Source organism: Paramormyrops kingsleyae, chromosome 21 (genome assembly GCF_048594095.1).
Source record: "Paramormyrops kingsleyae isolate MSU_618 chromosome 21, PKINGS_0.4, whole genome shotgun sequence".
Taxonomy (NCBI): Eukaryota; Metazoa; Chordata; class Actinopteri; order Osteoglossiformes; family Mormyridae; genus Paramormyrops; species Paramormyrops kingsleyae.
This window is the reverse complement of record NC_132817.1, coordinates 5,794,190-5,821,166: the sequence shown is the minus strand read 5'-3', so window position 1 is coordinate 5,821,166 and position 26,977 is coordinate 5,794,190. Positions and strand designations below refer to the sequence as shown.

General features: G+C 48.6%; 2 protein-coding genes across 6 annotated transcripts; one reads left to right on the top strand and one right to left on the bottom strand.

Moving 5' to 3' along the window:
* Positions 1-13: 13 nt before the first annotated feature.
* LOC111847380 (casein kinase I) lies at positions 14-22,369 on the bottom strand. Of its 4 annotated transcripts, none has more exons than XM_023818494.2 (12): positions 22,212-22,369; positions 16,862-17,188; positions 16,387-16,730; positions 11,109-11,178; positions 5,396-5,544; positions 5,066-5,300; positions 4,795-4,880; positions 3,611-3,695; positions 3,349-3,497; positions 3,134-3,217; positions 1,209-1,315; positions 14-1,054 (listed from the first exon to the last, which is right to left on the bottom strand). In XM_023818494.2, exons 3-12 carry the CDS (start codon positions 16,612-16,614, stop codon positions 1,000-1,002), a joined length of 1,248 nt encoding a protein of 415 aa, XP_023674262.1. In that variant the 5' UTR covers positions 16,615-16,730; positions 16,862-17,188; positions 22,212-22,369; the 3' UTR covers positions 14-999. The 4 variants fall into 4 exon arrangements, with proteins under 4 accessions (XP_023674262.1, XP_023674264.1, XP_023674265.1 ...); XM_023818496.2 differs by having other exon boundaries at positions 16,387-16,651; XM_023818497.2 differs by lacking the exon at positions 22,212-22,369 and adding an exon at positions 2,106-2,207 and having other exon boundaries at positions 16,862-17,123.
* LOC111847382 (basal cell adhesion molecule-like) lies at positions 21,264-26,597 on the top strand. 2 transcript variants are annotated; one of them, XM_072704456.1, is made up of 6 exons: positions 21,264-21,339; positions 23,502-23,624; positions 24,320-24,434; positions 24,529-24,607; positions 24,935-25,198; positions 25,370-26,597. In XM_072704456.1, the coding sequence occupies exons 4-6, from the start codon at positions 24,529-24,531 to the stop codon at positions 25,489-25,491; spliced, it is 465 nt and encodes a 154-aa protein (XP_072560557.1). In that variant the 5' UTR covers positions 21,264-21,339; positions 23,502-23,624; positions 24,320-24,434; the 3' UTR covers positions 25,492-26,597. The 2 variants fall into 2 exon arrangements, with proteins under 2 accessions (XP_072560557.1, XP_023674266.1); XM_023818498.2 differs by having other exon boundaries at positions 24,320-24,607.
* Positions 26,598-26,977: the final 380 nt, after the last annotated feature.

Sequence of the window (26,977 nt, the reverse complement as noted above, 5' to 3'; positions counted from 1 at the left end):
TTCCTTCAGCACATTTAAGCTTTAAACATTTTACTTGGAAAGGCACAAACTATGATTTCCTGGTAGATTATTCGTAATTGAGAAATAACAGACTTTTTTTTTTCCCTTTGAACAACATTTCAGCTGTCATATAGATCAGCTTCATATAAGGAATCTTCCTAGTTCATTATTTACTTTTATTCTTTTTTTTTTGTTATTTCAAGCCCAGAATGCCATACGGTTTTTTTCCCCCCCCCAAAAGTGCAATTTTAAGGAAATGAATATCTGTTTTCCTCTTGAGAATTCACAGTACCTGAGACCAGTCACTGTGCTACAAGTCCACAAGTACAGGGGGAAAAAAAAAAGAACAAATTCATTAAAAATCGAATTTCGGTGCATTACAACATTAAAGTAAAACGTTCAGCATTCAACTCAGAGAGCTGACCTCAAAAACAACTTCAATTTAAATTACAAAAAAAACAAAAGAAATGTACACGAGTTCTCCCACTCTGGCATCAACAAAACTCTTCCTGTTCTTCTGTGATTTCCTTTGTTTATTTACCTGTATCTGTCTCCCCCACCTTGATCCCACAGATGCACAGTATGTCTATGGAGCTCCCTGGATCGGCTGTGTCCTGCCCCCCCCCCTGCCTCCGTCCCGCCCCACCCTGCCTCGCCTCGCTCTGCCCGATCCATGGCTGATCAGCAGCTGACCAATATAATGTTCTACGTGGAATCTCGGGAAAAATCAGCGGCTTCAAAGAGTTCTTCTCAAAGAGTAACAATATCATGTGTACGTTTCATTAAGTCTATTTAGTCTCTCTCTAAAGGAAAAGCGGAATCCGTGGCCTGCCACGCTATGAGGGCGGCCTGCCACGCTATGAGGGCGGCCTGCCACGGTCCTTCTCGGCGGGTGGGTGTGCATCAGGGACGTTGGTGGGTGTCCTGCGTGTCCTCTCCCAAGCGTAAAAGTGACGTGAGCTGAAGCGCTCTCCATCTCAGTTTCTCTGTCCTGCCCCCTCACTTGTGTCTCTGGAGTGCTTTCCTCTTTCTCCTCTTGAAGAAGCAGCAGCACCTGCCAGAGGAAGACGACAGAGGCTGAGACGCGGAGGAGGAGGAACTAAACGGCACCGCCACTTAAAGCTACGGAACGAGTTTCATTCAAAGTGACCAAGTCCTAAACGGTGAGACAGAAAACACACAAATGGACAGACGGACAGTCTCCCTACTTTGTATCATCGGCCACTTCGACCTCAGCCGGCGCTGTGATTGGTGCGTTGGAGTGTCCTGCAGTGGGATCGTCTGTGTTCAGCTCTCCGTTGGTGGAGCTCATTACCTGTCCAGGTGCACAGGATGAGGCGAGTTAAAGACGTGTGGGACTCCGTGTGGGGAATGAGGAGGCCGCAAACCGCAGAGAATAAATGGAAGATTCTGGAATTTATATTTGATATTCATAATGTTTATGGCTTGGATCCGATGAATAAGGGCATTCCTATAGACAGTATGTGATATTAACTATAGTTCTCAAAACACTATTCCCATTTTGATAAATATGCTTGTAATTTGCCTGCTCTCTGAATATCCAAGGCCATCCAGCCAATCACCAATCGTGTTTTTGCATCGCGTCACCCACAGCCATAAACCAGTTTGAAGAGTCGTAATTCACAGAGCGAACGCTAGATGGCACCAGAGGCTTTTAGGAAAAGTTCTCAGAGATGACACACAAGCCCGTCATTCAACCTCCAAATCCGAGTGAGATTACAATATATCAGAGAGGAAATAAAAGTGGGGGAAAAAACATCTCCAAGCTGCTCCTTCCAGCCTGCAGCTGAGAGTGATCAATGGAGACCACAGCCCTACATCACCTCAGAACATGACCCTTCATGGGCAGCAGAGCCAGACAGAGACCTGGGACACAACTGGAATCCATTTGGGGCAGGAACTCGCAGAGGGATAAAGGGTTTAGCTAAGAACTGCAGACAAGCAGCTCAACTCAGGGCAATGTCCCTGGGCCTTGTCAGCCAGCACTGGGGCCTCAGTGAGGGTGAGCAGTGAATGCAGCGTGCAAGGAGAGGGAGGGAGGCGGAGAGGGAGGTGGAGAGAGGAGCACCACAGCCATGCAGTACCTGCACAGAGCCCCCCAGCCTATCAGCTGTGACCTGTGACCCCAGCAGCTCCCTATTGGTCACCGGAGTGGGTGGGGACTCGCTTCCTGAGGATTCAGGTGACTGGCGCGACAGCGGGCGGCCGGGTGGGGTGGGGGTTTGAAACGGAGGCGGGTGGAGGGGTAAGAAGTGGTTTGACGGGGGAGGTGAGGAGTGAATTTAAAAAGAAAAAAAAAAAAAACAACAAAAAATTCCAAACACCAATTTCATGCAGAAGCACGCATGTTAATCGCTGAGGGGGGTGGAGGTTTAAAATGGTGAACACCGAACACAGGATGCAGACAGAATGCCAGGGAGGGGCTTAATCCAGAGACGGCGGCAGTGCTGATCCTCCACACGGGGGCCCGGGCAGCAGATGGCGGTATGCAGACGCAGGAAGCATCCGGCTGGCATCAGGGCTGCGACCAAGGGAGCCGGACACGCCGCGCCCCGATTACAGCGTGGCGCTCGACTTCGGGAAGAGAAGCTGCATAATGGAACCCGTCAGCGGCACAGATGGCACACGTGACCCGTGGCGAGACGGCGGACGACAGGCGTCGAGAGAAACATCCGCCTGCGGGAACAGACTGCGCTCTCGTCCTCCAGCTCGCCCCGATCCGCCATCGTCAACCCGGACCCCGACGACGGGGATTTAAAGATCGGTTTTCTCAGGATGCAGGAGATAAATCTTCCGGAATATAAATGTGTGTTTCATGGCAGCCGGCTTTAGCACTGGTGCCTCTGAGACCAAGGCTCCGTGTGTGTGGGGTTTGCATGTTCTAAGGTGAATGGGAGTTACCCCATTAATTTCCCCATGGGCGCGCATGGTGTGTGAGTGTCCCCTGCAATAGGTTAGGGTCCCATCCTGGGTTGTTCCCTGCCTTGCACCCGTAACTTCCGGGATGTAGAGGCAGTCTAAAACCGACCCCAGACCTCCCAGCTGATGCTGCTGACGGCTGTAAGGGGCGTCAGGACAAGGCCCACGTGGGCACTGATGGGCGTTCGCTCACCTGGTTTTTGGTCTGATGTTGTGCTTTGTCTCTGTTGCTGGACGGCAGCGGGACGTCGCTGGGGACAGGGCCGATCGGAGTGGGCTGTCCAAAGGAAAGGAAAGAGGTCAGAGCAGCACACGCCCTCGACTCGGCGAGCGAGACAAGAGGTTCACGGCAGTCTGACGATGTTCTTTCCACAGTTTTTTCATCCCTTCCCCCTCTCGAAGACTCACGAGTGGCTTGCCGACCCAGTCGTACTCGTAGTCAAACACATAGCCGTTCCTGTCGAAGAGGTCAGTGAAGAGCTTCCTCAGGTAGTCATAGTCAGGCTTCTCGAAGAAATCCAGCCTCCTCACGTAGCGCAGGTAGGTGGCCATCTCCTCTGGGGGGCGACAGAGAGCAGTGTGCAAAAGAACGAACCGAAAGCAACCTTCGAGACACAGAGCTTCAAGCGTTTCAGGTTAGCAATGATGAGGACGCGGTTTGCCGCCGGACCTGGGAAGCTTTCGCACAGCACCTCGATGGGAGTGGCTCGCTTGGTGTCCCCGATTTTCTGATAGCGCTCCTTCAGAGTGTCCGCCTGAAATGAGAAGGGAGGTCAGCTTTCGGAGAGCCGTCAGCAGTGCAGACACATCAAGTCCAGTGACAACAGCCCTCCCCCTACCAAAAGCACCCCCCCTGTACTGGCATCTACACGCCCGAAGCGATAAATATACAAACGCCACAAAAAAAAAAAACCCGACATCCTTAAGCAGTAGAGACGCACAAGCGGAGATAAGCGGGGTCCGGCGATTCCACCAGCGGGGCCTTCAGACATCGACGCACCTGAGAGCAGGAGATCCTGCCACCAGATATGCGTGTACAGAGCTCGTGTGAACAATCAGGGGAGATAAGCGGCTCAGCCAGGGTGCGATGTGCTGGAAACGCCGAGGACACCACCGATGGGCGATAAGGTCTCCGAGAGGCACACGCAGGAGCGGCCGCGTAGGGCCTTCCAGGGCGACTGCGACTGATAAACGTCCTTCACTAAAGGCACGTGCCCGCACATCCAGCTCTTTAAAAGGTCACAAACGAGTCCTTGCTGGTGGGGGGGGGGGCCTGAAAACAGACTCTCGGACCCCAAAGGCAAAGCTGCCTCTGAACACAGGGATCACATTCTCACACAGAGGCAACATGCCAGCATCTCCCAGTGTGAGTCTTTAACCTGTTCTGCACCTAGACTGACGGTGACTACAGCCACTCTTTACTTTAAAACATCAAGCTGCATTTAATAATGAGTCATGCTGAAAAAAGCAAACGTGCCTCGTTTAGACACCGTGTGTCACATAACCCCACTGGGACATGTTTGCCGTGAGCCCAGCAATGCCTTGTGGGAAACGCAGTCCCCATGCTGCTCTTAAGGCTGCGTGGAGCACAGTGCCAGCAGGCCCCGCTAAGTAACAGACAGCAGCAAAGCCAGCGTGTGTGAGCATCCACATTTTCAATCACTGACGTGCTCACACACACTATTTCTGAGACCCGGACAGCAAGGCCACGGGAGAATTTAAACCAGCGGGTTTAACTCTTAAAAGCCGATTCCTTTTCCGAAGTCAGCCAGCCATCTCCCAGATACTCGGTATATGTGAGGCATGGCAGCGGCAGGTCATCTCTGATCGCAAGAACACGGGGCAATTCCCTACCTTGAGGCCTTGCCAGGGCAAGCTGCCTCGCAGGAAGTACATGAACATGTGACCAAGAGCTTCCAGGTCATCCCTTCTACTTTGTTCTGCAGGAGGAAGGGGAAGTGGGAGGGGGGGGGGGGAAAGCAGGAACGGAGTGAACACTCTGCTTGCCAAGCACAATTAAATAACTATGAATGCATCCAGGTGGGGAACCCTCACGCAAGGTCGACAGGAAACCCCCAGCTGAAGCTCCCCATTGGCTCCCGAGGGGCCGGCGTGTCCCGCTCACCTTTCCCCAGGTGTGTGTTGATGCTCATGTATCTCGCTGTCCCCGTCAGGCTCTTATGCTCCCGGTAGGGGATGTGTTTTTTGGTCTCGGGGTCGATGTACTCTTTGGCCAGGCCAAAATCGATGATGTGGATGGTGTGCTGCCTCTTACTCCCCGGTCGTCCCACCAGAAAGTTCTCCGGCTTGACGTCTCTGTAGATGAGGCTTTTGGTGTGCACGTACTCCATCCGGGTTATCTGCTCCGTCGCACATTGGGACACGGACACACTTTGGGTCACATTGGAGCTGGAGGCCAGCCTGGCTGGAGAGACAGGACCGCGGGGCCACTCACCAACTGGATGGCGATCATGAGCACGGTCTTGAGGGAGAAGGTGCGGTCACACAGGTCGAACAGGTCCTCCAGACTGGGCCCCAGCAGCTCCAGAACCATGGCGTTGTACTTTCCACACGGGCCAAAGTAGAAGACCTGGGGGATGCCCTCTGTGAAACACACACACACACACACACGGCATGAAGGCTTTGCAAACCACACACATTCACATTTCTACCTGCAGATTAGGGCTGGGCGATTGATCGAAAATTAATCGAAACCGAAAATCAATATCGTCTCTAATTGACGTAATCTTGCCCATGTTGGTTACATTTTTATCTATTTTTTTTAAGTTCTGTTAATACTTTATTTTCATATAATTTGGAGGTGTGCATGCACACACACACACACACACACGCACACGCACACACTGCGAGGAGGGTCCCTAACTCTGGAGCAGGGATGACACACGCTGCTTAGTCACTGCGCTGTCGCTCTGGCACGGCTGCTGGGAGATGTCACTCCAGAAGGTTCCGAGAGCCAGTGACGATGCCACGCATAACTAAGAGGCAGGGTTTCTGTGGACACGCCACAGCAGTGGGAGGCCTGACTGCTTGCAAAACCCCGGATTACTTTTCTCCTTTTAGGATTTCCTGGCTGAAACCCCTCCATTGAGATGGAGTACTGAGAAGGGTATAATTCAGTGGCAAACTGAGGAGGTGGACACAGATGTGGTGGGGGATCAACAGCGGGACTTCATGGCAGCTGGGAGGAGCTACTGATTCACAGCATTCCCAGTATGTGAGTGGTAGCATCCACCACCAGGGGGCGCCCTCAGAGCCTTTCCCCACCAACACAATCTGACAGGCACAGGCAGGATGTACTGCCCCCCTTCTCGCAGCACTTAGAGAAAATAACGATAGCTGTGCTAAGAGGCGAGCGAACATGCCTAAGTCATCCCAGTGTGCACTGAGTGATGGCATCGTGCCGTCTCATAGGACGGCACACGATCCGAATAACCAATGAGAACAGCCTGTCCAAGGCCGTCCCACTCCGCACTGCTGCAGAGGAGCTGCGAGGAAAGCTGGTGCTCCTGAGCTCACATCTCACCGCTGTGGGGAGTCTGCACCACCATTCTGAGAGCATGAGGAAGTTCACTTATCCCAGGCCTTAAGGAGAAATGTCTAACTATTAAATACCATCAGAGATATCCGTGAATGAAACAAAGGACATATGAAGTGCTAATTATCAGAGGAGTACTTACTGAACATGAAACGACGTGTACGGAAAGACTGGGGGGCTCCTATATCCTAAAAACCGGGGGGGGGGGGGGGGGGGCACACACTCCTATACACTTGTGTAGTTCTCAGACTCTTACTCAGCTGACCTCACATGCATCTAAAACGGACCCAACAGCTACATTCATCTGCAGCCCTCTCCAGGGTTCCCATGCTGTGGCCCACGGCAGGCCACCTTCCTGTGATGCCAGGGTCATGGCCGCGGCAGGCCGCCTTCCTGTGATGCCAGGGTCATGGCCGCGGCAGGCCGCCTTCCTGTGATGCCAAGGTCATGGCCGCGGCAGGCCGCCTTCCTGTGATGCCAGGGTTATGGCCGCGGCAGGCCGCCTTCCTGCGACGCCGGGGCCCGGGGGCAGCTGCCCGCTCCTTCTGGGTCGCCAGGCCAGGCTTCTCTCTGCCAGCAGCGACATGCGGGACCGACGGGAACTCTGAGGGCAGGGGGACCCGCTTGAAAGAACGGCGGATCAGAGGAGCTGCTACGCCAAGCCCCAGAACCCCCCACCCCTCCATCTGGGCATCATGCCGCACCAACTGGTCCCTTTCGCCAGCTATCGGCCTGGCTTGTGCGCCCCTGTCAGCACCGCGGGATGTGGGAGCGGCGGGCGAGGGCCACGGTGACGACACACAGGTCACATTTACATTTTCACTTACTCAGCTTATGCTATAATCCAAAGCAACAAACTGCATCCTGACAGGTTCAGTCAGTCCGTGGAGCAACTGGGGATTAAGAGCCACACTCAAGGGCTCAATGGTGAAATTACTCTGCTGACCATGGAACTTGAACCTACAACCTTCAGGTCATAGGTGTCCTAACTCTGAGCCACAAACTGCCCCAAAATGGCCATCAAAAGCAGCGCAGCCAGCAATCAGAACCAGCCCAGGGCCCTTAGCGGAGGGGAGACGCGTCACAGTCAAGGACGTCACCTGAGAATTGCGCTCTGGTGGGAGCCTGGGAGCAGGCCCCGCCCCGCCCCGTGGCCCCCGCCATCTGCGGCTGACTCAGTGAGCACGCCGCGGCCTCGCCGGAGCTCCACCAGACGGCCAAATGTCAGCGCGTGGAGGGAATGTCCGGCTGCCAGGCGAAAATGTTACGGAGAACGGCACGTCCAGAGAAGCCCGTCTGACTGGATATTCCTAAGCGCTTGATCTAATAACTAGACTTGTACTGAGAAGAGTATTCCAGACAATTTCAGTGAATATTCATACTGAAAACTAACCAGGTCCTCAACCGGTTATTGTCTGTGGAGTTGTGTACTTTGGGTTGCGGGCAGTGGGCCAGCTGGGACTGACTGCCACCGTGGGGTCACGTCCTCTCTCAGCGCACGCGGCGGTGACACGCAGCCGCGCCCCGCCTCCCGGGTATTTTTAAGTGCTCACATGGGGGGGAGGGGGCGGGCGCCGACGCACCTGAGAACGCCATTGGCTGAAAGACCATCACCCGACACCGACGCAGTCCCATGCCGGCGCCTTCAGCCAGCATGGCGGGGCTGCTATCGACAAGCCCCGACACTGGATGGGATGGTGGCGGGGAGCGTTTCTCTGGCACTGGAGAGCTGACTGTTTTCATACGGGAAGGATATAAAATTATTGGTAACAGTATGAACAGCGAGACAAACAGGAAGCACCGCAGCCACGTCCCGAAGGAAGGCGCCCGCGCACCACTGCGCCGCGCCCACTGGCACAGTTAATAATTGACACTGCATAAAAACTGCATGTGGCCTTTCACGCTTGCAGTGCAGGGGTGCGTCGCGAGCAGGCCGCAGGCCGCACTGACCCTCTCTCCAGGGCAGCCAGGACTCAGCCACCCGAGCATTTGCCCTACTAGTTTGCAAAGAGCAACGATGACACCATGTTCTTCGAAATGAAGCATCAGCGATCCGCAGCGACCTCTGGAGAAACAGCAATGACCTCACCGCCACACCAAGTCGTCACAGCGTCCTTTATCATTCATATAAATCGCTATTGTACATTTATTAAAACATAAATTTCATACATTCGAGTTTTAAGAAGTGGAACAGGCAGTAAAGTTATGAGCCATGGACGATGACTCATCAAAAAAGTTTTCCATCCAGGTACATTCCTCTACAACTCCACTGTGGTCCAATGACCCTCTGGGTGACAGTGAAGGATAGGAGTTAGTCCAAAGTTGCATACTTGTAGTAGGGGAAATGCAGTATGCGAGGTGAGAAGTGTGTCCGTATGCTCTGTAGACGAACAGTACCTGGATGATACATTTTCAGGAATTGCGAACTGAGGGATGCTACACTATCTAACAAGGCCACTGACGCTGCAACCAGAGACGCAGACAGTTGCTTGCTCGAACGATTTTGTCAAGGTGGCGGAGGAAGTGCCGTCACTACACAAATTTAAAGTAGAAAATATTAAGTTAACCATGTATTTTATCGTTGATAGATTATTACAGTTTTTAACTTCTGCAGCGGTCAAGCTACGTCACTAATAAACATCCAGGTCAGGTAATGTGCGTGACAGCAGCTGTATTGTGTGCTAATATCTGCATACTGTTCTCATGCTTACGTACAGTATGTACTGCATTAAGGGTTGAGTATCCAATTCAATTGTATTTGGACAGAGTATTTTCACAACATTACATCGTCTCAAAGCGCTTTACAAGATCCCTGCCCAGAAGTAGTAGAGGCTACTGACGAAATTCAGTACCTACTGTGTAAGTATGCAATTCCGGATGCACCCTATGAGTCACCTCCACAGCTGCTGACATCATAGAAGGGCCTGGGGCTGCTCTACCCCCCCCCCCCCCCCCCACCCCACCCCCCTCCCTTTCCAATGTGCACCTACTGTCCATGTGAGCTGTGGGGGGGGGGGGGGGCATTAATGAACACCGGACATGATACAGACAAACACCCAACCCCCAACCGCACCGTCTGCTGCGTTTGGTAAACAGCGCATGTACGCCATTGTGAGTTCTGAGGCACTAGTGGTCCCCATCAAAACAGTCATCCAATACTGAGGCCACATGAGGAAATGAAAGCGTTAAAGGTCCAATCGGTGCCCACGTGTGGAGATGGCGGCGTTGTGGGAGGACGACCAGAGGGCTGCTTTCATGAGCACAGGGAAGTCGGGCTAAAAATAGGACAGTAACACCCATCTAGCCAAACAACCCCCCCACACACACACCACAGTGTCACAGACAGGGTGGGGGCCCAGTTCTGGAGCTGTGCTGTTTCAGGCAGATACCAAGGATGCCCTCAGTGCCCTCCTGCCACACAGCTACGCTCCTCCGGCAGCTCTAGTGACGCAGCAGCTCCCTACTCTAGGGGGATGTGGCTATGACCACTCACAGATTACAGAAAGACACTTAATAAAGTACTTGTGATTCTCAGACTTACATCATCGGTTTACACTAAAGGGGGGGGGGTGTTTTAGGGCTGCTTGGTGTTGTGCCACAGTGTTTGAAAAGTGGGTTAGGCTGGGTGGGGTGGTGGTGAGGTCCATTACACTAAGCCGAAAGCCCCCAAACAACTACAGAATTCATACCGCACAAGACTGAGCGCAAACAACCAGAACTCTGCACTGGGTTTTTCGGCTGGGAAAAGCTAACTCCATTAGCGCAAAACGTCAAAATTAAACACGAAAACCAAAACTGAAAACAGCAAAAATAATCACTTTGAAATCTTCACCAACTTCCTGAAACAAATCGGTCCAATTACAATGTGCCACTAATACTCAATATAAAAATGGGCAGCTCAGTCCTACACACGGCAATAAACCCCGTACGTCCCAACACACCCCCCCCCCCCAGTAAAAAACAGCTAAGCACTTCTAGCTGGGTTTTGGTCACTGTCACTAAACTACATGTCTGAATGCAGTTGGGGAACCAGATGACGCACTGGAAGGCTACAATGGGAGTCTGCTGAGGAAACTGTGGGTTTAAAATGAGGGGAATTATGGGTAAATCAGTGCCTGGCGGCCTTGCTGGGTGGGGGTTTGGAACATGCTAGTATTTATGGCTTCAAAGGACTGCTTCCCCAACATCAGCCAGAACAGCAATACATAAGGGCTCTCTGCTTGCCAAACAGATCTGCTACACACCATGATCGTCCATGCTGGGGCCCCAATGGCTGTCTGAAGGCCCTCTCACGGCCTGCAAGGGTTTCCAGGGACCAGGGCCTGACATCACGTGATCACTAAAGCCCCCAAGGTCCCCCCAAACCCTGCCAAGCCTGCCTTCCAGAACAGGCCAACGTCCTCCTTTGTTTGCACCCTCTGGTAAAAACCGCCATCAATGTACTTCCTGCATTCGTAAGCAGAAACCCACAGACTCGAGCAGCAGAGGCTGACTAAGGTCATGCAAAGTGCGGTGAGGCTGGTCCTGCTCACAGCGCATCCCCATCCCGGGGTGCCCAACCTGCCCCCCCATGCGCCGCCCCCCCCCCCCCCCCCCCGACACACACGCTTACCTGAGTTTCCCAACTGCTTGTAAAACCTGTATTCCAAGTGCAGCTGAGGTGCTCTGGACTTTATTGGCTCCTAGAAAGAAATAAAACATGAACGAGTCAGTAGAGAAGACAGGGAGCAGGGAAGAGAGAGAACAAGGACGGAACGGAAAAACCATCAGCAGGACAGAGACGGAGCCTCTGGCAGCAGAAGGTGGGTGAGCTTTGGGGGTGGCCAGTAAGCTGCATCAGACTGAAAGGCCTGACCACACTGGGGGACAGAGGAAGAGGGCGCCCTCCTCCGCAGAGCTGCTCAGACATCATCGCGCAAACGTCCGGGGGTTTCGGGACTCTGAAAGGCCACATTAACGTCGCTGATGAAAGGGAAGTGTGCTCCACGCAAGGGAAGGGGCCGCGCGGTTCGTCACACGGCCGCTGCAGTGACGACAGGCTCTGAATTCCCGCTGCTGTTTGACAGTGGTGCTGTGACGCTAACACAAATGGTGCAACCCCCAAAGAGCCGGTCACATGACCGACATTCCTCCAGCACATGTCCACTCCCCCCCAGTCTTCTCAGCTCGGGTCACACACTGGTTTATAAGCAGGAGAGAATGGTGTTCACATCTCACACACAGGACAGATGAGAAACACTGTACATATTTCTAAGCTATTAATATCATATTAACTTATATTACCTTAATATGACAGCACAGAAATAGATACTTCCTTATAAAAACTTAATCCGTGGCTTACAGCAGCTTTAAGGGCATAATCAGAATAAAAAAGCATAACAGGCCCCAGCACACAACCAAGGCTCTGAAGCTAATCACTAATCAGCCTGCAAACCAGAAGAACTTGGCACCAATCTTCACACCAAATGGTCCCAAACTCCAACAGTCTGACATCACACTCCGCATATGGCACGGCCCACTTAAAGACGTCCTGAAATCCTGTCCCAAAGTTTGGAAATAAGAAACTCGGACGGATTGACTGACACCTCGCCGTCGTGGCTTCGGAGAATCACGTCCTGCCAGAGCTCAGGACCAGCTGGCAGGACGGCAGCCTTCAGCTCCACCCCTCAGCCTGGGGGCCAGTGGGGGGGGGGTCCGTGTGCTGGGTGGGGTCCAGATCCCCGAGCCGGCAGACAGGCCAGGCGGCCCATACACTGAACTGGGGGGATTCTTTTTAGAATTAAATATCTGGGCAGGAGCGCCGTTATGCTTAAACTGAACGGCGTAACTCCCCCTCCCCCGAATCTCTCCTCATGAAGCTCAAACCGTTCCTGCTGCACATTAATGATGGGCCTCCCCAGCCTGCTCGTCTGCAGTCGCAGAGGGAGCGCTAAAAAACAAACATGGCCGGGCCCTCAGTAACAGAACACGGCCGCCTGCCTTCCTGAGCACGCGCGTCATGCTCAGAACCTCCCGCCTTCCCTCAACACTGAATAATTAATGTGGAACACTCGGTGGGGGTGAGAGGTGGGGGCGGGGGTGGTGACGGGGCGGCTGAAGACCACACCTCCGCCCTCTTCCTCCTACAGGCACAAAACCAGCGGTGACCTTCCAGTATCCTGCAGCAGAACCCAGGTGAATTTCATCAGTGGGGGTGGGGGCACCACCGCTGAGACCCTTTGTATCTCCTGACTGTCATATCGGGGAGCAGACGGTGCCGAAAGAGGGCAGGGCACCAGCAGCCCAACTGGGCTGTATCTCCGTCACTGACAGTAACCCACTGCGAGTAACTCGCTTTACTGGATTCTTGCAAATTTACTAGACAAGTCTGTCAAAGCTCCCGGCTCCTGACAACCTGCTACTTACTACCGAATTTCCAGTTGATCTGGCTGTACAGACTGAAAAAAAAAAACTCATAAACATAAATTTATGCATCCAACCACATTCCAAGCCTGTCCGAGAACAAGGAACATATCAGTTTATTAGAACCCATTGACTATAAATAGCTGCACCTTCAACGAATTATACACCAAATAGCTGACTAGTCCATCTGAGGTATTCAGCTTTCCAGTAATGACTAGAAACACTTTCTGTTGTCAATAACATATTTCTTGTGGTCTCTCTAAATGACCCTTTTTCACTCCATAACCCCATTTAAACAAGGCTTTGCCTTTTTCAAGTCAATCACACCAATTTTACCGCAGACAGATCTTCAGGCCTCGGAAAGCACATCTGTGCAGCGTATCTCAGATTTTCCTTGCAGGCCTGCCTCCCACGAGAGGCCTGCAGAGTGAGGGATGGACCACTGGAGAGTAATTAATGGGAGTCATGGTAATGGTGGTATCACTTCTTTTGGTGCAAATTAAACTCCACGTATGGAAGGCAGCAGAGTAAACCGCGACCAAAACATATTTTATCACAGGCAATGGGAGCCGCCTGGTGCATTGTGGGAGACGCCTTTAGTGGCCACAGCTGGCACACATTCAACAACGCTCAGATTTCAGATTGGATTTCAGGGTCCGGACGAAGCCGTCAGCTGCCCTGGCGTGACAGCTGGCTCCAGGCGTGGCGCCGCAACGTCATTCCACAGGCTCCGCCCCCAACTGGAGGTCAGGATCTTTGCAGTGCCACGCTGGACCCTTGGAAGCGGGTGATGAGGCTTCGAAACCTTCTGTGGGCAGGTCTCACCACGTTCTGTCAACAGCTGCCTGGTTTAGCCATGGGAACCAAGGCTGTAACCGAAGAGGGGCAGCTTAGGCAACGGTTCAAGTGAAGGGACATCCCACCATGATCAAGATGCCAGCAAGAACAGGCCTGCTGTACAGATCATGGATCTTTGGGAACGAGTTACAAATCAACCGCTCCCACCACCCACTCACGACTAATCAAGGTACATCAGGCCACTCTGTGTCTAAAGGTTACTTTACGGTCCTGTTCCGCCCTGTAGATAATAAGCACTGAGTCATAAAAATTAAGTTATCATAACCAGCACTGGAACGGAAGGACCATTCAGTAATGGAAAATAAGCCGTTTCGTTTAAAAAGGGAAGAGGAAGAAGGGTTCGTGTTTTCCCACAAAAGATCAATAGCCACCTCAGTTCCAGTCATCCTACACGGAAGGCAGAGGCACTAAAGGGCCAGTCAAATGACGGTCCTCGAATTATGAGAAAAGCTTCAGGTCAATACCACATTACAGGCAATTTACGGCCCTTCCAGCAGGCCTGTTTAAAAGGCCGTCCAACAGGGCTGGAGACAAAGCTGGCTGTCATCAACCTGCCCATTGTTCACGATAAAAGGTACAAAATGTTCTCATCTCTGCCATCTCCATTACTGCTCCTCACTCCCTTGTTACCAGGAAGGAGGGGTGAAGGAGCCCCAGTTGGTGAATGAATGGGACCCCAGAAGGAGAGCGAGAACACAGGCACGTCAGCCAATAGAGACTGCAGAAAGATACGAACGGGCCACGCCGACCAATCCCAGGCTGCCGAGCGGAAATGGCGGCTGGGATAGCTGGTGGGTGTAGGACTTGGAAACGAGTGCAGAAAGGATGAGAAAAAAGAAAGGGGAGGGTGTTGTGCCCCCTCCTCCGCCATCAACTCCTGACCCAGGGAGTTTGAGAAGCGATTTATGACACGCCATTAAATCAGTGTGTCTACTGAGGGTTGTGTAAGAGACCCTCACTGGCAGGCCGCTCCAGCACTACTGAACTAAAACAAAAGGAGCCCTGTAACGCGGCCTGCTTCTTTAAGCGTCCCTGGAGGACAGAAGACTGCTGAGGCTTTGCAGGCGTTTCCTCCCACTCCGTCACTCCGGGGGGGGGGGGGGGGGGCTGTCAGTGTGAGAAAATGCACAGCTGAACTGAAGACTGGACTACTGTGTGCGCACACCTCTGGCTAACAAAGGCAACCTTTCAAAGTCGCCCGTCCCGTAAGCGTGGCGTCCTCCGGGCAGGGACAGGCAGCGCCGCCCTGGTGGCCACGCTGAAACGCACCTCTGCTTCTGGGGTGTGGGCTCAAGGCCGCGAGGCTGAACACCGCAGATGCCAGATTCGGGACAAAAATCGACTCGGAATACGGAGCAGAAGCGGCTACGTGAGCACACGGCAAAATCCACCATCTAATGGGCTATTACAGGTCTTCAGGAAAGTTAAGAATTCTTGGATTTCCTTTATAAATATATGTATATTATAAACAGTATTCGAAAATCCAGTTAAGTGGTAATGGATATTTGGCCAAGGATTCTCATAGAGCAGGGGCTGTCTGGAGTTTGCACAAAATGTTAACAGACTTGTCGATGTCACAGTTATAGTAGCTGCGAGCACAGCATCTCTGCACCATCACCGCCCTTCTTCTGGCAACTTCCTGGACTTCTCCATATTTGTCTACATAACAGACAAACTCATTTTCTGCACCACAAAGGAAGTCAAACAAGCAGGAGAAGAACTTAAGTCACGCTACAGAACTCAGTGACAGCAAGGCAGCACACCCATGTTCTGAATTTAAAAAAGAACAATGAACCAATGGAGGGGGGGGGTGCAGAGAGGCTTATTTCCTTTATCATTTCTTGGTCCTGCTGTGAAAGTCCCCGGCCTGCGATTCGCAGCACACCCACGGCACACGATCCGCCCCCTCAGCGGAAAGTAAAACAAGCCCAGCCATTTCTTGTGGGTAATGAGATGGGTTTCTCAGAATCTTAGAACTGCAGCCCTAACAATCTTCAGTTAATAGATCACCTGCGCTGTCCGCTTCACAAAACCAGGAGCAACCTTAGGCATGGGGAGTCAGTCAGTCTGCCCCCCCCCCTGCCCCACCCCCACCCCCACCCACACAGTCTGTCACTCATTCGGCAAGGCTGACACCGTCCCCCCCTCTTGCCCCGGCACAGACACTACCATGCACCCAGTGAGAGTGTACTTCATCTGAGGGCTTCATTTATGACTAATAATTCTCCCTCTGATTTACTGACTTTCCGCAAGACTATTCTAGTGATGCTGATTGTCTGAATCCAACTGCTTCCTGGGAAAATTTTCACAGGTTTATGTAAGCGTGTACAAGTGTGAAATGGCAGAGTGCAAGAGGGAACTGGGTCTTACCTGAGTGACAGTCGCATGTTCATTGGTATAGAACTTATTCCGTTGGCTCTGACATTGGCTCTTATCAGAATGATAGCTGTGTGTTCATTGGTGTAGAGCTTATTGTAATGGGGCTGACATTGGCTCTTATCAGAATGATAGCTGCACGTTCATTAGTGTAGAGCTTATTGTAATGGGCCAGACATTGAGTCATACTAGAATGACATCCACATGGTGGTCGGTGTAAGGCTTATTTTAATAAGGCAGACAGTGGTCCTTACCAGTTTGATAGCCACGTATTCATTGGTGTAGAGGTTCTTCCCCAACCGCAGTTCTCCAAAGTTGCCGCAGCCGATCTTCTTACCCACCCGGAAGTTGGGGCCGACCATGAGCACCCCAGAGTTGGTCCCTGTGCCCCGGCCCCCATGCGCAGTCCTGCTCCCGGGCGTCTTGGACATTCTTCTCCCCTCCTCGGCCTCCCCCTTCCCTCCTCTCTTGTCAAAATCCATAAGCTTGTGATAACCGGGCCTCTCCACGGTTACGCCGCTGCCATGCAAATCACAGAGCCGTGGGGGTGGGAAGGAGCGAAGGGGGGATTCGAACAAAGCGAGGCAGAGAGGAGGGCCTTATGTACATATAAATATGTACATACATATATACACACAAACACAAAAATAAAAAGAAACACTTAAAATAAGGATGGATGGAAGAGCAGCAGATTCGAACGGCTCCTTTGCACGTTTCTGGGCGCCTTGCCTGGATGCACACTTCCTACAGCGCTTCCACTCCAATTTGAATGCGATTCTTTTCTCCAAGTTCCAGAATCAGAGCTGCATGTCAGCCAGCCCCCCCGGAACGGGTCGGCTGAGCACACAGCCTGAGATCCGTCTCCCGGCCTAGTAGAAGCGCACCGCCGCGTGCCCGCTGGCTCCGGCGATCGGCATTGCGTCCTCCCGGTCAGGGCTGGGCCTCGCACTGGGCATTTCTTGCACTCCGATGCATGCAGGAGGGAACTGCGTCAAGGGCGTCAGCTGTGCGGGCAAACCCAGGACGCAAAGCAGCTCTTGCTTGTAACTGGCCAGGCTGAAAGGAAAATCCACAGGCAATGTTAAGCTCAAAACACACACAAAGGCGAGCAACAGAACTATAAATCAACCACTTTGTCATTCATGATGGAAACAAAGCTAAGAGGTTTTCAGTCTTTCTATAGGCTGATTGCCCTCTGTTGGAAAAGAAAAAGAGAAAAAGTTGAAAAAGACACATGGAGCAGCCACGTCCAGACGCCTTTCTGACGCTCCGTGCAGACTGTCCACTTTTCTTTTTTTACATCAAGAGATATAGGAGCAGGACCTTCAGGCTCATAAAGGACACATCTCACCCCAACAACAGCCTGTTTCAGCTTCTGAAATCAGGAAAGAGACTCAAGAGCATCATGACCAGGACTGAGAGACTTAGCAGGAGTTTCTACCACCAGGCCATAAGGTCTCTGAACCTGGACATGCCATTGCACCTCACACCCTGATTGTGCTCTTGTACCCCTCACCATGTCAGCACTGTTACACTGGTCACTTTTTTTATGTCTGTGTCACCGTTCATTTTGAACACACTTTCTCTGCTTGCATTTTTAGATTGAATTTTACCTTTTTTGCACTTTAACTTTAGCATAATTGGATTTTTAAACTTGCACCGTCTACAAAAGAGCGGTTCAGGATGCATTTCACTGCGTGTTGTACTTTGCATAAAGTACAAGTGCGGTGTGCATAACTATGTATGTGACAATTAAAGAATCTTGAAATCTTGAAGAAATAAGTTCAGTTTGACATTTTAGAACCGGAAAGGTCAGAATAAACCAAATAAGAAAACAAAACTATTCTTTATATACATACACAAGGTTTGCTATTTAAACATGAGTATTAAAAAAAAAAAAAAACCTCAGAATAAACACAAACAACCACCATTCAACCATCAAACACCAAAACTCAACACTAACCACCTTCAAATATTCAAGCAGCATTTTCGTTCGTCACACTGGCATTTCAGCATTAATCCTCCCCCCATAATTTGCCAATGGATGGCGCGCGTGTGTAAACGATCCGTAAAACCGAACACTGAGGTTCGCCATATATGCCATGAGGACTACACTGCAGCTGATATGGGGTTTCAGCTTCCACAAACACACACGTCTGATCTAAACCCATTTATCAGGCATGGACATCTAAAACCCCACACTCCACACGGCCGCAGGAAACCTCCTAGGCCAGAGGACAGCGAGCGCTAAGATTCTCCAGCGATTGCCTCGGGAATGGAGACAACGAGGGAAAAATCTTGGTTTTCAAAAAGCTAATTAATAAATCATACTGAGGGAAAGTAGGAGAAATCTATTTTCATATTAGCTGTGGAAAAAGAAGCCAGCAAAGAAATCAATATGGACTAGAGACGTTACGTACGTAATAGCAGGGTGCTGGACATTCGAGGGAGGGGGGAGCATCTCTGTCAGGAAGCATTATCTAGCGTCTTTAGTACCAGCTCTAAATATACACCGTTCTGGAGCTAGAAGAGGGCTGAGGTCGTGCAAGAACAGACCAGCCACATTCTGGAAGTCCATAAGCCATTTCAGGCCAAACACACACACCTAACTATAAGTCTTGGATAAACATTTAAACTCCACATATATTACAAAAACAGTGGGACTACAGACCATGACTTCTGCAATTTCACAAGAGCAGTCAAACAGAAAGTAAACTGACACGACATCAGCAGGAAATGGTAAAACACCTCTTTGCGTGTCACCGTGCACTTCGCAATGTCTGTGTCAGATAAGGCGTGCCTGAGAGTCACTCATCAAAACATTCTTCCCAGGGATGAGGGCTTTCAGTGAAAACCTTTCCACGAAAGAACGGGAGAAAAAAAACAAAAAAGCAACCACAGACGAGCATCTCATCACAGAAGGAAATCACTAGGAGAGCTGCAGCTGCATTTACTGAAGATCTAAATCATCTGTGAAGTACTATGTGGACACAGACTGCATGACAGTCTGTAAATATTTGAAAACAGAACCCTCATTAATGCCCTACTGGCAGAGATTTGTCCTATTACCGGAGTCCAATCCCTTTGTCTTTTTTATGTCACCACACCAAGACTCATGAAGCGACCGATCCTTGTTGTAGATTAATCGGGGTTGGGTCATGGCAGAAATGTCAGCAAGCAGCCGTCCATCTTTTCAGGAAATGTACTCAGGTGGATCGATGCTCGGCAGGATGCATCTCCGAGATGCGACTCTGCCAACATTAAAAGGGCTGAAACATGAGCTCACACACATCCACGACTAGTGCACCCTAACCACCATCCCCAGTGCACCAAACCTCACACGTTTCTTGAAACCTGTCTATGTCGACACACAGAATAGCATGTGCAGTCTGTGAAATGGTGGCCCTTGAGCACAAAAACAACATTATCCACCATTACTAGGATGTCATACCTGTCCCAGATATGAGCCCAGTGAGAACAATGACTATGACGAATCCTGCTTACCTGTATTTCACAAGTATTAGTGTTTGGTTGTGTTGGAGATGACATAACCGCTTCAGGGAAACAGTGAAGGTATTAATAGAAAACTATACAGAATAAAAATCCAAAGGGTGCAAATCTGTTAAGGGTATGAATAAGTGGGAGGTAGTGGGATGACATCCTACTTAAAGCTGAAGTGTCATCGATGCATATTAAATATACCGTCATCTAATGACCTGTATCAGACTCAAGAAAATAAAGCAGATCTAATGTCCTTTAGGCAAAGTAGTTTTCAGACTGCAAAGACAACACAGCAGCAACAGGTTTGCACAAAAAAAGGCGATTAAAGATGAAGTCACAAATGTCAGTCTCACACTGCAGCACCTCACAACAGAAACAGCGGCGATAAGCAGCGGTGACTCAGTGAAGAGACTCTGCCTGTTCCGAAAGCTAACCAGGGGGCCTGCATCAAATCTGTGCCCACAACACGAGCTTTGAAACCCACGCTTCCTTCGGCTACTCTACCAATGGCAAACGAGCAAAAAAACAGGGGGGAGGAGACGACAAAGCAGGCAATTGCAAAACCCTGCCATATCCAGTCAAAATAAAGACTGGCTGTAAAAGTCACACAGGTGTGCTTTGAACATATCCTCCCAGACACACCAAAGGCAGGAGAGGAAATCAGCGAAACAACCACAAAGTGGGTTCAGGAGCCTGTCAGCTCGTTCTGCAAAGTTTTTCCTTTAATAATTCTATGACAGGATTGCACAGTGCGCAGGTCTAAGATCTGATTCTCCCTAAGAGGTGTAATTTCCTTTAGGGGGTTTCTACGACTCCATGATGTCTTGCCAAATTCCAGCATGTGGTGTCACTGGTTACAGTGGGAAATCTAATAAAGAACTTCACCAAAAAAAATGTAGGACCACAGTGTCAGAACATTTCAGATTCTTTTCTGTCTTCATCCCCAGTGTTTGATTAATCTGTCTAAAGACTTTCACTATGCACCATAAGGCCATTCTGCGCCCTCTTTCCGCTCCAATCACCAACACATAACCCAGCAGTGTGACACAGTCCCATTGCCCTTCTTACTCATCAGTCTAACAAATGCAAGCTGTTCAAAATATGACAGTCATATCACATGACACAAATATATTTGGAAAGATATCATTATAAATATTCACTCATAAGGTTTAAATTTATGCACCTCTATCTGTTCAGCCAAATACTTCTGCGGTTAACTACAAAACAACATTTTAAGCATAACCATTAGTCTCCTGTATTTTGCAACAAATGTCAAGATAAAGATCCCTATCTCACCAACGTGAACCTTTTCTGTTCAACAGGATCCATAATGAAGAAAAATAAAATCTATTGAAACAGACAGGTTATCTAACAGGCTGAAACAGGAATGATTGACATGGGGCTTAATTCACACGTTACGTGTACAAAACAAACAAGAAAAACAAGCGATAAGAAGCAAACAGGTACATTACAGAGCTTCCCCCTCTCCCCGTGTCATGCTGGCACGTCTTTGCCAGTAACACTTAAAAACAACTTCGTATATACAAATTAAAACATTCGCCAGTCATCAACCTAAACGTTACAAAGCTACCTAAACGTTACAAAGATACTAATAAAGTAAAGCTGTCTAGCTGGACAAAATAAAACGGAAAACGGATTAGCTGCTACCTACATACCAGTATCCAGGACCCTTCACACCGATCCATGTAAGGAGGACAAACACGGATAAACCACACCGTTGTGGCTATTTTTTCCGACTGCTTGGTTAACTCTAACTTTAGTTACCTATCCTCAAGGCCGTGCAGTTACGGCGCCAGCTGGCTGTAGGTAGATCTGTTCCTAACCCTGCTAGTTAGCTATCCGGAGGCCTAGGCTAAACAGGCAAACTCTCCATTAACATAATGTAAAAAATAAAAATAAAAAGCCTAACTATTGCACATGAAACACAGAAAGGTGCCTCTCCGGGCGACGGTTCGCGTAAATGTTCAATCTGCACGCTGACAAACCGGCTAGCTAGCCAGGTAGCTAGTTCAAAACAAGAATCCTGGCAACTGATCAGTAAACCAGTCGTCCGTTACCTAGCTAACTAGTTGACGTTTCGAGGGACTTAGCTAACGTCACCAAACCAGTTATCGCCAGCTAGTTAGCCGGCTAGCTAACTGAAATACATATATACATTTTTTTATATATATATATATACACACACACACACACACACACACATTATATATATATATATATTGCTGCTTGTGGCCTAGTCTTTGCTACAAGTTTAAACTGCCACACAAGACTGGACGTTGACTAGATATTTTTAAATAACAATTACCAACGACCGAATAGCTATTCTTAATACCAGCCGGGTAACCTTGACTAAAAGCTTCCCTTCGAAGTGGGGATGGTGAAAATAAAACTGAGCTTTTGATTTTTAACAGGATTGCGTTTGCAACGTACAGCCCATAACATGAACTGGGCAACTCCTTAATCCCCACAGCCGACGTCTATTCCCTTTATTTTCACCAGTTATTCACGATTAAATACACTCCGTTGCGCCTCGAACGGACAAATTAAAGTCTTTTACCTGTTCGTGAGTGTTTTTGAGGGCCTTAAATGATCATGTCGGCGGCTTTATAGATATTTTCTTGATCTCATTTCGCTCGCTTCTCCGCCTCCTGCCGTTGTCTCTTTAAGCCTCCCTATACCAGTCACAAAGCACTATACGTCGCCCCCCTGTCCCGTCGCTGTAGCTACGCTCTTAAACTAGCGTAGGTCGAATTGAGAATACTCACTCAAATTGCTCTCCGATCGTAACTACAGCATTGGTAGTGCATAAGGAGCCGCGTTTATCTGGCGTACTTTTGCTTAGAGAATATGGATTGGGCTATTTACTCCACGATGGATTTCAGGCTTCGTTGCAATTGCCAGCACAGACCGTCGTATATAATTCATTAACCACGCACTGACATTTAAAACGTAACGTTAGGATGATGAAATAAAGTTCATTGAGATAAAAGTGGACTCTGCCTAGAGCTTGCATACACTACTAAAAATTTCTCTTTGCAGCGTTTACCTACGTCTTAAATAATATGTAAAATAGATTTTAAAATACGATTATTAAATGTTGTTATAGTTTGTTGTGGCATGTCACTTGATCTTCTGACGCTCATATCGATCCAGGCTTTTATTGTAAAATTAATTGAAACTGACATAGGCATGTATGTTTGATTATGTTGTTTTCTTGTTTTCTTACAAAAGTAACGTAATCTCTTTCACTGATGAATGTGCACATATACCACACACACACACACACACACACACACACACATATATATATATAGTGCCTACTTTTTTTTCCTAGTTCCCCATTGTCTCACTTAAAATAGATGTGAAGCTGTCAGAAGAAACCCCCAAGGTACAAACAATAATAAAGTATGTGTGTGTGTGTAGAACTAGGTCTGAACACCAAGTTAAATTTTCAGTTACATAATTTGGACATTTTCCACATGAGTTTTAGTTCCTAATTCTTTTTTATAATTTCGTAATTATGTTGTAATTTTTACAATGACAATAAAGGTCTTCTATTCTATTGTTCATACATGAACATTGGGAAGGTCTTCCCGTAAGATGACAGGCCATAGTGTTATTGGCTGCATGTTTGTGTGGCCATTGTCTAGCCTTTAGAATATTGTAGCCCTTCTTCAGAAAAAAACAACTATCAGATACCTGAAAAAAAACCTAGTTTCCTTATAAGGGACCAATCAACACAAAGATCTGCAGGCAATAGCAGAATTTCTGCCTTGAGCGTGAACATTGCCGCAGGCATTGTGTGCGGAGGAGGTCATTGATTGTTTGTTGTTCGTTTCTTCTTCAGTTTGACCCAGGGTCCCATACAGGTGGTCATTGTAGATGGCCACAATGCATCTGGGGAGGATAACAGAGAGTGGTAATGCCTTCTTGTGGCTCCTTACTTCAGCGCTCACAGTCCAAGTCATCAGTAAGTATAGATGGTATCTTTTGAGTACCTCTTTAGTATCTCTTGATTACCTATACCTTCTGTAGTTTTTCAATCTAGATCCATTGTGTTATGTTAACCAATGATCATGCTCTATATATAGGTGTTCTATGATGAAAAAGACATATTAATTATAACAATCCATCCACAGCTCTTCAAAAGTTGGCCAGGGTCACAGGGATAGTACGGCAATGCTAATTATAATTACTAAGATAAAGATTAAGATTGCAATAAACTTTATCGATCCCGGGGGAAATGGTGCCTATGAGAGCAAGAACGTAGCGAGCAAGACGAACATATATTCGAACATATATAGTGGCAAAGTGCAAAGACAGTACACAGTGCAAACAGGTAAACGTGGTGCAAACACATTTAAAAACCTCACAGTACACAGATAGCATATCCTGAAAACAAAATATCGTAGTATTATAGAAAAAAAAATATTAATGGGTATAGGTAATTACATGATTGTATTTACAATTATGCTCATTCTGTAATGTGACGCAAAGGACTTCACAAAGAAGAAAACCAATCGAGTTATCTTACTTCATTCGTTGAATATAAAGTTGGACCAAATAAAGCAAGCAAAGCTTTTGGTTAAAACCTCATTTATCTCATTGATCTGTATTGTTCTAGCAGACGAAATATTATGTGTGCATGTCTGTATCTTACCCTAGACACCTGTGACACAACAATTAGAATGCAGCGGCTTGAGCGTTACACTGGAGTGGGCCAAGATTTCACACTGACGTGCAACGCCCAGTGCCTCGACCCGAACTCGACTGTTCAGTGGTACCTTAACGACAAGCTCTTGTCAAACGACAGCAATGTAAAACTATTAAGAGACAATTCAAAAACCTATCGTCTGAATGTGACTGCGGCACAGATGAGGCACAACGGGACCTACCACTGCCAGACACGTCCCCCGGCCGCTACCAGCAACAACGTGTTTATGAGGGTGGTCGGTAAGACAAACGAAAAATTGTGTTAGCTGCTGTGTAAATGTCGAGGAAAACATGACAGATTCTTCCAGTTCCACTTTAAAGATACGAAACGTTGCCTGAAGAAGCGGAGTATTTTTATTGTGTTTTATTTAAAGATTTACTAAATTAGTTGCGAAAAAACAGAACTATTGTATCAGATAGGATGTATTTCATCATTAATATGTTTTCATTAACTATTGTTAATAAACGGTAATAACAAAGCCCAAGATCAAATGAGGTGTTAAAGTGCGGGGCAGGAGGTGCTGTTTTTGACCCCGTCATTTCTTCGTTTTTCCTTTTATCTTTCAGATTTGGACGTCAGTGTGTCCAACGCGTCACTGGATGTACGCGAAGGAGAGGCGGTCAGCGTGCACTGCGCCGCCCGATCCGCGCTCAACGCCACCCTCTTCTGGACACGCGGCAACTGCGAGCGCAGCGACACCCGTGGCGGAAACGGGACGCTGCACCTGGGCCGGGCCACCACCTCTGACAGCGGCCATTACAACTGCTGCGCTTCAATACCCACCGGCATCCCCCTCTGGAGAAGCAAGAGCGTTCAAATAAGAGTTACTGGTGAGTGGGCATGAATAATAATAATAATAATTTGCCTTCCTCTGGATGGGCAAGCCGTATAAAATACTTAAACTACAACCAAGTCGAAGGGACTGCTGTTTGTCTATATGAGATGCTGAATTGCGTTTCGGCGTTGCGTTTAAATAGGACTCCCTTGCTGTTCTTCTTCAGGTACCACACAGGTGAAGGCCATCGTCTCAAACTGCCCTCTGATCTACTACTTGTTGGGCAAAACTGCAGTCGTTCTCTTGTTCATTATGTTAATTTGTTTTCTGACATACAGAAGACACTGACTGGGAAAATGAATGGTGTTTCGCTTGGGAAGAGGGTTGCTGCATCATCAATTAATGCGCAGGCACGCGCGCGGCCACACACAAATGTACATGTACAGCTTTTTTGTTATTAATTGCTAACGCATGTCAAATTACGAAATCACTCTATATGCAGTTACGACTGAGGCCTTAATTATCTATTATTGAGCCTGAATGTCTAGACATTTCAAATATTTTAGATGGTATAATCACAGCCTGTCTAGTGTAAAAACATGATAGATGTGTCGTATGTGTTTACTCATTAAATTCAACAATGCGCTATGTAAAAATGAGCCTAATTCCGAAGCCTCATTTGTCTTATAAACTATACCCGAGTGCAGTGTTTCCAACCCAGTCCTCAGGGAATCCCGGACAGCCATTTGATCAACATTTAGATTTAATTTGCTTGAGCCGTTGGCTTGGCGGGTTGTACTGCGGCCTCACGCTTCAGTTGCAGAGCTGTAATCCGGCTCTGTGGCGCACCGTGTCATTAGCCGATGAATTCCTTACTGAACGTTTAATCACGGAGTCACACCGCCCTCTAGTGGGCGTAGATCATAGTGACCAGTGTTTAAATGATGGTTTCATTGGAGCAGGGAAAGAAGTATCAATGGATAAGAAATTATACTCTGGATGTGAATTTGAAGAATTGCGTTAACAGAAATGGCGTTGAAATCATTTGAAAATAATTTTCTTTGGTTAAGATCTACAAACAAGCGTTCTTTATGGGAGATCTTCCACCACCAATGCTTCCTGTGCCATAGAAAATGAAGATGAGCCTAAATTTATATATACGTTTGACATTTATTGACGGACATACAATGAAATAAAAATTTCACTGTCACCCTTTCCTGACAGTATTCATGAATAGACAGGCAACGTCTCTATTTTCGGGGGGGGAAAGAGATCAACCGCTAGAGGGAGCAAGTGCGGCACTTTTGAGCCACACGCAAGGAACTGTCCTGTACTATGACGTAGGAAGAAAATTCAACGTTTTTTAGAAAATATGTTACCCACTATTGACAAATACAATATTATAGCATTGTATTGCTATATGTCCCACAATAAAATTCATATTTTGTATTGTAGCTGGTCTAATAAACATAATTTGTGCATGAGAATACATATATAAATGTCATATGAAAAGAAGTGGCCACCGTGAGGTGTCACTATCGGCCCAGCAAAAGTATGTGCAGCTGTTTGTGGAGCGCAGTGCGCTGGGTGGCCCGGATTTTGTTATAATGCGTCGTGTGGGGGCACAGGTGGAAAGGTGGAGGGTGACGCTTTGGATGGTCTGATGAAATAGTTTCCACGGCTGTCTGCAAAATTATACCGGCATGTTTCTGCAGTTGCCTTGAGTTTTATCCTTGGCTCCTACACTACTCGACTCTTCCAATCGTGTACCGTTGTTTTAATACGGCTAAGTTAACATTGTGGGCTTGATAAAAAAAACGCATCTCAGCAGGTT

What these genes read in the sequence shown, in the direction of transcription:
- LOC111847380 (XM_023818497.2), bottom strand. Translation starts at nt 16,614, where the DNA reads ATGGATTTTGACAAGAGAGGAGGGAAGGGGGAGGCCGAGGAGGGGAGA. An exon ending in TCATGATCGCCATCCAGTTG is followed by an intron (nt 5,301 to 5,395) that starts GTGAGTGGCCCC and finishes GCGACGGAGCAG; the next exon opens with ATAACCCGGATGGAGTACGT. An exon ending in ACTGGGTCGGCAAGCCACTC is followed by an intron (nt 3,218 to 3,348) that starts GTGAGTCTTCGA and finishes TCCTTTGGACAG; the next exon opens with CCCACTCCGATCGGCCCTGT.
- LOC111847382 (XM_023818498.2), top strand. Translation starts at nt 23,537, where the DNA reads ATGGCCACAATGCATCTGGGGAGGATAACAGAGAGTGGTAATGCCTTC. An exon ending in GCTCACAGTCCAAGTCATCA is followed by an intron (nt 23,625 to 24,319) that starts GTAAGTATAGAT and finishes ATCTTACCCTAG; the next exon opens with ACACCTGTGACACAACAATT. An exon ending in CGTGTTTATGAGGGTGGTCG is followed by an intron (nt 24,608 to 24,934) that starts GTAAGACAAACG and finishes TTTATCTTTCAG; the next exon opens with ATTTGGACGTCAGTGTGTCC.